The sequence below is a fragment of the Ursus maritimus genome, unplaced genomic scaffold, assembly GCF_017311325.1.
Source record: "Ursus maritimus isolate PB19 unplaced genomic scaffold, ASM1731132v1 scaffold_2, whole genome shotgun sequence".
In the NCBI taxonomy this organism is placed as follows: Eukaryota; Metazoa; Chordata; class Mammalia; order Carnivora; family Ursidae; genus Ursus; species Ursus maritimus.
Genome location: NW_024424452.1, coordinates 17168404 through 17179730, shown reverse-complemented (window position 1 = coordinate 17179730; position 11327 = coordinate 17168404). Strand labels below are relative to the sequence as shown.

At 45.5% G+C, this 11327-nt stretch overlaps 1 protein-coding gene across 4 annotated transcripts; it reads right to left on the bottom strand.

The window, feature by feature from the left end:
• Window positions 1–135: 135 nt before the first annotated feature.
• TMEM219 (transmembrane protein 219) lies at window positions 136–10672 on the bottom strand. Of its 4 annotated transcripts, none has more exons than XM_040635107.1 (6): window positions 10515–10672; window positions 9281–9482; window positions 9007–9196; window positions 3074–3303; window positions 1496–1665; window positions 136–235 (listed from the first exon to the last, which is right to left on the bottom strand). In XM_040635107.1, the coding sequence occupies exons 2-5, from the start codon at window positions 9443–9445 to the stop codon at window positions 1528–1530; spliced, it is 723 nt and encodes a 240-aa protein (XP_040491041.1). In that variant the 5' UTR covers window positions 9446–9482; window positions 10515–10672; the 3' UTR covers window positions 136–235; window positions 1496–1527. The 4 variants fall into 4 exon arrangements, with proteins under 4 accessions (XP_040491041.1, XP_040491040.1, XP_040491042.1 ...); XM_040635106.1 differs by having other exon boundaries at window positions 9281–9479; window positions 10515–10671; XM_040635108.1 differs by lacking the exon at window positions 10515–10672 and adding an exon at window positions 9585–9724 and having other exon boundaries at window positions 9281–9479.
• Between the last annotated feature and the right edge of the window lie 655 nt (window positions 10673–11327).

The window sequence follows — 11327 nt, the reverse complement described above, 5'->3', positions numbered from 1 at the left end:
GACAGAGCTGCAGTAATCCATGCCCTATGCCAGCCTGTATCCCAAACTGAAGAGTCAACAAGGAAAAGTCCCCCAAACCTGTCTACCCTAAAATTCCCACCTCAACCCAAACCCCAATAAACACCCTAGGCAACATTGGGCAAAAAAGCCTTTTATTTTCCCCCACATTCCAGCTTTCCATTTTCTGTAACATCTCTTCCAACTTAGAACAAAGTCTGGAGAAGTTGATTCACACCTGGAGAAAAAGAAGATTAAAAACAAGGGCACAGGGGTGCCTGGGTGGCTCAGTTAAATGCCTGCCTTCAGCTCAGGTCACGCTCCTTGAGTCCTGGAATCAAGGCCCACGGAGCCCCACAGCGTAGGGCTCCCTGCTCAGCAGGAGTCTGCTTCTCCCTCTGCCTCTGCTCCTCCCCCTGCTTGTGCTCTCCTGCTCATTCTCACTAATAAATAAATAAAATCTTAAAAACAAACAAAAAAACCCAAAAACAGGCAGATCAGAGGGCTCCTGGGGGAAGCTCTGGGATGGCTGCAGAGTGAGGAAGGAGCAGAGGAAGTGGCGACTACACATGGTCACAGGCACTCATCCCGACTGAGTGGGCAGCCTCAGGACCCCAGGATCAGCTAGGAGCCAGAAAGCCTTCATGTCCCAGTCCACTCAGATCTAAGAAAAGCTAGGAGGGTTCCACAATCTCCTATCCCAAGTCGGTGGAGCTTAGCCCTGAGCAAAATAAGCAAAGCTGATCTCGAGCATCCAGTTCCTCCAGCCAGAGCCCTTCCCTAGGCTTGGGCTATTCTTACTTCTCCCATGGCTCTCTCCTAGAGTACAGCAGCTAGTTGTTGAAGCTGAGAACAGTTTAAGAGCCTGATGCACAACAGATAACTCTCAAATTATATGACCTCCACCTGACAAAGTGAGACTTTTTTACAGAAATATTTTTTTCCTTAATGAGTGGACACATGGACTAGTTAGCCAATATGTTTCCCACCCACTGCCACCTTTGTGAGGCATGTTTCTCCAAAGATCCTGTTAGCAAAATCAACTTTTCCTAAATGCAGTGAAGGCTGATGGAAAAAAGAAAGTGTATGTAAAATGCTTGGGCACATACTATGTGCCTAGTAAATGGGCATCATCAATCCTTTTGCGCTGTTCAAGGTGAGTTTTACAAAATTTGCATCATAAAACTGGGTATCAGAATTTCAGGACAAAAGCAAGGCAAACATAATTCATATCCAGGATGCATCAGCAAATCTGAACCCTGTTAACTCACCACTGTTGCCAAAAAGCTTGGATGTGAACTACAGCTATGGATGAATCTTAAAATCATAACATTAACCTCAAGAAGTCAGTCACAAAAGAATATGTATGATTCCACCTACATCAAGTTCAAGAACAAGTAAAACCAAACCATATTGTTTAGGAATGACTCTATCTCAGTTATAATCGCCACCTCCACCCCATCCCCTGCTCCCACAGGACTGGGGTAAAGAACCTTACCTGAGAACAAGATGGGAACTAGGCCAGTGCCCTCAGAGCCGGGTTCTAGACCAGTGGGACTCCCGGCGCGGGTGGAAGCACACAGCAGTGAGACAGCAGAGAAGGCCACAGAAGAGAAGCAGGAAGGAGCCCAAAACAAGCAGTCTGGAGCCACATAGAGCCAGTTCCTCCTAAGGGTGGGCAAAGGGAGGGAAGGAGGAATGAATGAGAAGGAGGGAGGGTCGGGAATCTTCCCCTGGGAAGACATCTTATTCCCGGGGCCAAGAGCTACAGAGAGAAGCTCCCCCCCACCGGGGGGGATCCAGGGACCAACTAAAGGGAAAATGTAATTTCTATACAAGCTAATTGTCTCAATGGCCTATGAACTGCTTTCTTGCCCAACCATTGAAGTGAACCCCCATAATGTGTCCACTACTGCCCACATTTTAAATATGCACAAGGAGGCCAGGTCTGGAAACCAGAATTTGCTCTGATTCTAAGCTCCCAGGTGATGCTCCTCGCCAGGGTCTTTGCAAATGTGAGGGAAAAGCACACAGCAGCCTCCTAACTGGTCTGTCTCCTCCACTCAGTCAGTCTCTCTCACCCAGCACCACTGGCCCCCATGGCCTGCAGTATCAAGTCATAGCGTTTTAGCCTGGAGTTACGGTGCCTCACAATCAGGCCCCTGCCTCTCTCCTGTCTCTTCCCCTCAGTCATTCCTAAGCCCTCCTCATCGACTCCCCTCAAAGGCTGAACACTTTTCAATCTTTAGGCCTGTGCACCTGCTGGTCCTTTTGCCTGGAATGTATTTCCCCTCTCCTGAGCCCCCTCCATCACATTCTCCGCCCCCATCTTCCTCCTCTTCAAGGGTCATCCTGAAAGGGCAGATAAAGTCTAGGACTGCAGTCAGAAGGCATAGGGTGCAATCCTGGGTCTGCCACTTAACCAGTTGTGTGGCCTTGGGCAATTTACTCCCTCTCTCTAAGCCTGTTTCCTCATCTGTAAAACGGGATAATAACAGCTACCTCAAAAGGCTATTTTAAGATCAAATGAGATAATGAACCTGAAAGCACTTTGTACATTATAAACTAATGTACACAATTCTCTTTCTTAAATGCCACCTTCTCTGTGAAGCACTCTTCATAAATGTTCAAGTTAGGGTTAATTGCTCCTTACCCTGTGTTTGAATAACACTTTGCTCACATCTCCATGATAGCGATTAGCCCATTCCACCTCTTATTACAGCTTCTGCATTCCTTTAAGGTGGAGATCATATTTTATTCTGTTTAAAGACAATTGTTAATAGTAATAGCTGTCACTCATCCAATCTCTATTATGTAGCAGGTGTTGTACTGGGCACCTGACATTCATTCTCATTCATCTTTATTTGTTGGCATCAGGAGATATTATCATGTTTTCCATTTTACAGATGAGGAAGCTGAGGCTCAGAGAAGCTCAGATGCTTGCTCAAGGTCACACAGCCTCTGAGGCAGAATTATAGAGCCTGTGCCTTTTCTACTACGTAACTACCCCAGCAGCCTTCAAGGCAGAGCATTCAGCACGGCAGTCTGTGAAACCCCAACAATCTGAGGCTCTTACCGAGGTGAGCAACTTGGTGAGCACAAGGCCTTCGTGGCTCCAAACCCTGACACACTCCTCAGCCATTCTAGGACTCAAGGTGGCATTTCCTGCTCCCTCCTCTGAGCAGGAGAGGGGTGGCTGGCTGGAGGGCAGGATTCCTGGAGCAGCACTAAAATACAGGCAGGTTCCTGGGGTCCTTTCTGTGGTCACCCTGGCAGTAATGAGGACCAGCTCTCCTGCAGAAGATCCTATGAGAGGCACAGGAGAGGCGGTGGAAGAAGGAGGGTGGGGTGGAAGCCATCCATCTTCAGACTTCCATTCATTTCTAAGGCTTCCTTAAGTACCAACTGTTTTGGCATTGAGTCTATTCAATAGAGTACTCTATATACTATCACTGTGTCATTGAGAAATGGCAATAACTGTGTACCAACATAAACAAAAAATTAAGTTTCTTTACAAACAATAAAACAATCATGCCAATACTCACAAAGTTGCAGTGAAACTGGGGCAGATACACATGGCCAACGTCAGTCTGTCTAAACGAGTCTGTCCTTTTTAAGAAAGTAGTTTCCTACTAAGTATCAAAATCCATGAAAGGGTTCACACCCCATTTCAAATTAGCGGGGAAAGGATGGTCTATTTAGTCAGTGGCCTTGGGACAATTTCCAGTTGGGGAAAAAAAAAAGTTAGACTCATCTCACACTATAAAATAAAGTCCAGATGTGTTAGAGATCTATACAAACAAATTAAACAAAACAAAACCCAAAGAAAATACAGAAGAATATTTTCTAAGTTTAAAGTTAAAGCCTTCCTAAAAAGGACACAAGACCTACAAGCTTGAGTAAACGGTGAGAGCAATAAACTTAATCTTGTAATGTGAAGGCTTCTCAATGATGAAAGAAAACTTAAAAAAAAAAAAGTAACAGAATGGATGAAAATACCTATCTACTTTTTGTGAAGACTTATTTATTGGGGGGAGAGGCAGCAGGAGAGACTTCAAGCAGACTCCCCTCTGAGAGAGGAGCCCATGGGACTTGATCTCATAACCCATGAGATCCTGACCTGAGCCGAAACCAAGAGTTGGATGCTTAACAGACTGAGCCACCCAGGTGCCCCCAAATGGCTATATTTAATTGGCAAAAAGGTTTACAATCCAGAATATATAAGGATCTTCTAAAAATCAAGAAGATAAAGATAAGTAACTTAAAAGACAAACGAGCAAAGGATACAAACAGGAAATTCATGGAGGCATGACAATGGCCAATAAACCTACAAGAAGATGTTCAACCTCGCTAACAATCAGAAGAAACTAAATGAAAACAATCAGGAAATTTCTTTGCTCATTAAATTGGTAAAAATAAAAAAGACTGGTAATAATGAGAGTTGCTGAAGATGTGGCGAAATGGGCACTCTCAATGAGTGACACCTTTTAGAAGACGATGTGGCTGTATCTGTTACAATTTTAAACGGGTCCAGAATGTGACTGAGAAGGTGCCCCTCAAACTGTGGACACTGGAGGGGAGGTGAGATGGATTTTTACATGTGCTTTGTATACTTCTTTGTGGTCTGAATCCACAACAAAAAGAATTTATCTATTAAAAAAAGGTCGATTCCCTTTGACTCAGTAATACCACTTATAGAAACTCATCCTAAGGAAAGGATTCAAAAGAAAGATGCCAAGTATACCAAGATGTTTATTGTGACTTCACAAAAAATACCAAAAAAAATAGAAAGCAACAGAGATGTTTAAGACTAGGAAAAGCATTACAAATGATGGCCCAACCACTTAATGGATCACCTTACATCCATTAAAATAATAATGTTCAGGCCAGGCAGTAATAAAAAAAATGAAGTCATAAGTGAAAAAAGAGAAATACAACCAGTATATATATAAATCAGAATGACAACTAAGAAATGTACATGCAAAACCTTCTAAGAGAACCACCCCTTGTTTCTCTATATTCCCCAGATCACATCAGTCACCAAGTCCTGTCAATCTACTGCCAATGTCTCGCTCAGATCAGTCTTTCACGGCAATTGTCTTAGCTCGGGTCCTCATCATCTTTCCGTTGCAACCGTTACCTTCCACCTGGTCTTCCTGCCATTGGACACACTTCTACCAGGCAGTCAGCCAAGAGAGTATGATCTTTTTAAAAGAACAACAACAACAAAACCTTACTATTTTCCTGACAAAAATTTTGAGTTTGCCCAATGTACGAGATAAAATTCAACTACCTGGGTTTGGCACAAAAGACCCTCCAGAGGATTCTGTCCGCTTCCTCAAACACATCTTTTGCCACTCATTCGACACTCCTTCCCCTGCACCAGTCAAACTGAACCCCTTGAAGTTTTCAAACATGCCATTACGATCCCCGTCTGCAAGCCTTTGCATATGCTTGTCCCTCTGGCTGGAAGAGCACACTCCTAACCCTCCCTTCAAGCCTCAGCTCAGGCACTGAACCCTTGGAAAAGCCTATCTTCGCTAACCCTGCTTGACAGACTCCTGAGGATGCCCACTTTATCTTGTGTGGTACTTCACATACTGAAAGGTATTTACTTCTATTCACATCTGTATCCTTGCTAGACTGAAAGCAGCCTGAGGCAAGGGCCCATGTCCTACACGTCTCTATATTCCCTAGGCCTGGGACATAGTAGATGCTCAATAATTATTGCTTCGATGATGCAATCATAGGTGGATTATTTTCTGTCTTGTCCAGAATAATCTTTGATGATATTATTCTGTTTGTAACCATTATAAAAGAACAGGACTTGTTTGCAGAAGCAGAATTTGAGAAGCTGATCCTAAAATTCATATGGTAATTAAAGGGCTCTGGAAAAACCAAAACAATTTTTATTTTATTTTATTTTTTTTAAGAGTTTATTTATTTATTTGTCAGAGAGAGAGCACAAGCAGGGGGAGCAGCAGGCAGGGGGAGAAGCAGACTCCCCACTGAGCAAGGAGCCCGATGTGGGACTCTATCCCAGGACCCTGGGATCATGACCTGAGCCGAAGGCAGAGGCTTAACTGACTGAGCCACCCAGGCGACCCCAAAACAATTTTTAAAGAGAAGAACAAAGTTGGAGGACTCACATTTTCTGATTTCAAACTTAATACCAAGCTGCAGTAATTAAAAGAGTGTGGTACTACCATGAGGATAGACACAGAGATCAATGGAATAGAACTGAGAGTCCAGAAATAAACCTATATATACATCCACGGTCAACTGATTTTCAATAAGGGTGCCAAGACTATTCTAAGGGAAGGAACACTCTTTTCAACAAAACATGCTAGGACAACTGGATAGCCACTTGCAAAAGAATGAAGTTGGACCCCGTCCTCACACCATTCACAAAAATTAACTCAAAATGGATCATAAAGCTAAATGTAAGAATTAAAACTATAAAATTTTACTAGAAAATAAAGGGGTAAATCTTCATGAGCTTGAGTTGGGCAAAGGCTGCCTAACCAAGACACTAAAAGCACAAGCAACTAAAGAAAAAATAAACTGGGGGCGCCTGAGTGGCTCAGTCAGTTAAGTGTCTGCCTTTGGCTCAGGTCATGATCCCAGGGTCCTGGAATCAAGTCCCGCATCGGGCTCCCTGCTCAGCATGGACTCTGCTTCTCCCTTCTCTCTCTGCCTGCTGCTCCCTGGCTTATGTGTGTGAGCTCTCTCTCTCAGAAAAATAAATAAATAAAATCTTTTTTTTTTTTTTAAAGATTTTATTTATTTATGTGACAGAGAGACAGCCAGCAAGAGAGGGAACACAGCAGGGGGAGTGGGAGAGGAAGAAGCAGGCTCCCAGCAGAGGAGCCCGATGTGGGACTCGATCCCGGAACGCCGGGATCACGCCTTGAGCCGAAGGCAGACGCTTTAACGACTGAGCCACCCAGGCGCCCCTAAATAAATAAAATCTTAAAAAAAAAAAAAAAAGAAAGAAAGAAAGAAAGAAAGAAAGAAAGAAAAATAAACTGGATTTCATCAAAATGAAAACCTTTCTGCTTCAAAGAACACCATCAACAAAGTGAAAAGACAATCCAGAGAATGGGAGAAAATATTTACAAATCATACATCAGGTAAGAGATTTGTATCTAGAGGGGCACCTGGGTGGCTCAGTTGGTTAACTGTCTGCCTTCAGCTCAGGTCATGATCCCAGGGTCCTGGGGTCCAGCCCCGCATTGCGCTCCCTGCTCAGCGGGGAGTCTGCTTCTCCCTCTGCCTCTCCCCCTGCTTGTGCTCTCTCTCTCTGTCAAATAAATAAATAAAACCTTTAAAAAAAATAACAACAACAAAGAGACTTGTATCTAGAAAATATAAAGAACTCTTATAACTCAATAATTGAAAGACAAATTATCCAGTTTTTTTAAAAGGCAAAACTCTGATTATAATTTTCTTCAGAGAAGATAGACAAATGACCAATAAGTACATGAAAAAAAAATGCTCAGTATCATTAGCCATGCCAATCAGAACCACAGTGAGATACTATTTCCCAATGACTAGGATGGCTAGAATAAAAAGACAGCTAATAACAAGTGTTGGCAAGGATGTGGAGAAATTGGAACTCACACACTGCTGGGGGAACACAAAATGGTGCAGCCAATTTGGAAAACAGTCTGGCAGTTCCTCAAAAGATTAAACATAGAGTTACTTTTAGGTATTTCATTTCCCCCGGGAGAAATGAAAATGTATGATCACACAAAATCTTGTATGCAAACGTTGACAGCAGCATTGTTTGTAATAGTCAAAAAGTAGAAATAATCCAAACGTCAATCAACGGACGACTGGATAAATAAGATGTGGAATATCTACACAACGAATGTTATTCAGCAATAGAAACACAAAGTACTGATACGTGCTATGACACAGATGAACCCTGAAAACATAATGATTGAAAGAAGCCAGTCACAAAAGAGCACATGAAATGTTCAGAATGAGCAAATCTACAGAAAAAGAAAGGTAAGTGGTTGCCTGGGTCTGGGAGGTTAGGAGGAAGAGGGGAGCGACTGCTAATGGGTACAGGATTTCTTTTGAGGGAATGAAATGCTCTAAAATTGATTGTGGTGATAGTTGCACACTTGTGCGACGGTATGAAAAGCCACTGAACTGTACATTTTAAATGTGTGAATTTTATGGTATATGATCATATCTCAATAAAGCTGATGCACATATATTTACAAAATAAAAACAGGAAAAATTACCTCAAGTCTGTATATGACAGACTGTATAAGACACTTTCCTCTACTCTCATTCTTTGATCACACACGAGTACATCTGGACATTAGAGACCTCCCCCCTGCCACACACACATACACACACCCACACACACGCAATTCACAAAAGAATCTTAGAATGAGAGTGTTGGAGAGGACCTCAGAAACCAGAGAGTTCCACCTTTCTCTTCTCCCTTTTGATCTCCCCAATTTCAGATAAGGAACCTGAGGCCAAATCTCACACAGGCATCAGTGGCACCCACTGACTCCCTCCCCTCCCCACATCATTTTCCCAGAAGACTCTAAGCTCTCTGGGAATGGATGATGTCTAATTTTTTCTGTATCTTCCATAGCACATAGAGCTGTGGTAAGAACAGAGCAGGCACTCAGGACACTTGCTAAATTGAACAAGACATGCTTCTTGAATATCCCTGAGGAAAAAGAAGGTGCCACTAAGAGGAGAAAGCAAGAGGGATGAGAAAGAACATTAGGTCAAATCTACCCCATCTTGTTGCACCTCCAAGGATAGACTCAAAAGACCTCAGACCTGGAAGGGAAGAGAGAAAACACTTACACGGAACCCACAAAGTGTCACCATGTTCACTGAACGTATCTAGTCCTTACTACAGCAGAAGTGACTAAGGCCTTGGGATATGCCCAAGGTCACCAAGCTGGGGAGGTCAGAGACAGAACCCAACCGTAAGTGTTCTGAAGCCCAACCCACAGTCCTCCTTAATCTCACCTTTCAATCCCATCTGACTACCCCGGACCGTGGCTTGGAATGTCTGTGTCTTGTTCCTGTCTGGACCATCTCCGAAGTTCAAGGTGGTCAGTAAGCCCACGACCTGAGGCCCATGCCACTTTCCTGTGACTGTCCCATTCATGGGGCACAGGGTCAGCTGGCCAAAAGATCTCAAGAAAGAGACCCAGTCCTGTGTGCAAAAGAAAAGTGGGAGAGAGGTGAGAGATTAGCAGCACAAGCAGGCCTGTGTGAAAAGGATGAAGAACGTACTCACCTGAGGAATGTCAGGGCTGCGCAAGCCAGTCCTATGGGTGAGGAGGAAGCTGCCTAGGCCCAGGCCTGAAAGGCCAAGAAGCAGTAGGATCAAAGTGGCACAGACCAGTGGTGGGTGGTGGGCCAGACAGAGATGCAGGTTGTGCCCTGCCTGGCAGCTGCCCATGGGGAGGAGAGGGGTCCGGGCCTCCACGGAGAGCCTGCTGGAGGACAGGAAGGAAGAAATGGACAAGAGCCTGCCAGTCAGAAGGCACTTACCCATTTTATTCAAAGGCAAGCTAACACTGAAAAGACAAGGGACTTGCCCAAGGCCATACAGCCAGTTAATGGCAGAGCCAGCACGAGAATCCAAAGCTCTTAACTCCAAGTGTTCATCCCCCTGCAACACTCAAAAAATGTTTGCTGTATTTCATTTCTGAAGTAATCAAGGCAGAAGCAAAGCAGAGCACACTGTGCTGGAAAGAGGAACCCAAAAGGAGAATTCTCAAGGGGAGAAATTCAGGAAACAGCTGCTCTGGGGCTAGGGTTTGGCTGAACAGTTCCATCCAATAGCCTAGACAAAGGAAGTATCTGATGAAAAGAACTCACTCTGGAACAAAAACGTTTCAATCTGTATCCTCCACTTACACTCACTGGCTATGTGAGAAAAATCAGTTAACCTTTGTGAGCTTACGGATCTGTGAAAGAAGGCCAAATAATGAGGACTAAATGGGACAGATAAAGCAGTTTTGCATTGTACTTGGCCTTGCAGGAACTCAACAAATGTCCATTTCCTTTCTATTTCACTGTGTCATACTGATCTTTAAAACCAGGTGAAGCCAGGCAAAAAATACTGTGGTGGAAACTGAGGTTCGGGGACTTTCACAGAGGAGTGGCAGGGCCAAGGTCTGAAACCCGTCCTCTGCTTCCAGGTAGAGTGCCCTTTCCCAAGCGAGAAGCGACAGCCTGATGAAAAGGAACATCTGGAAGACGGGATAAACATATGGGGTGGGGGGAGAAGGAGGGCTCCAGGGAAATGCAGGTGTCACAAATGCCCAGTCCCTGCCCTGCCTCCCGTCCCGGCACATCTGGAAAGGGGGAAAAAGCACCAAGGGGGAGGGCAGAGCCTGAGTTCAGCTGCTGGTGGTGCCCCTGGGCCTCCCCTCCCCCCGCAAAGCCCCTCCTGCAGGCACTCAACACCCGCAACATCCCTTCCCGGTCCTGCGGCGTCGGGTCCGCCTGCCCCTCCCTCTCACCGCTCGGAGCCGGGCGGAGGCCGGCGCCCCCCGCGACGTCACGCGTGGAGCAGCGAAGGGGCGGGGTCCGTGCTCCCCCACCCGCCCCCACCCACGCGACGGGGATTCGCATGCGCGGTGTCCACGCGGGCAGCAGCTCGGCCCCTCCCAGGCTGGGTGGGGGCGTACCAAGAAGGAACACAGTGAAGGGGCAACGGAGAAGAAACTACTCCGCGGTAGGTGAGTAAAAGGGAGAGACAGCAAAGGAGCTGGTTGTGGGGACATTGTTAGACTTGTAAAGCCTCACCCTGGAGACACTGTGGTGCATTTCAACGAGAATCGCGTCGCAAGCATTTTTCTGTTGCTCGTTGCCCTCCCGCGCCAATCGCACAGCCCAGCCGCGCCCAGGTTCCGGGTATGAAATTTGGGGTCCGCCCGGGGGCGGACCTCCAGCCCTGAGAGTCTGACGTTCCGGATTGTTTGGCCTCCGCTCTTCTCTGCAGGCGCAACGTCTGCAGCTCACGCTTGGCCCCTGGTTTTGGTGCATCCTTAATACATAGGATCCTACAGTTGCCAGACTGTTCAGTAGAGACTATCTCATTTCATTTCTGCGCATATTTTAGAGATGAGAACACCGAAGTCCACCTTACCTTAAATAGCAGGAAGCCAAGAATCCAGGGTTCAAATCCTAACTTTGTGCCTGCCTCTGCACAAGCCATAACCGTGCTCTTTTGGGGAGCTGAGTTTGTTAAAGGGGTTCAACCCACCACCTCACAGGTTGGATGGGAAGCTTAAGAGGCAAAGTGTGGGAAAACATGGGCCCAGTGTGCACTG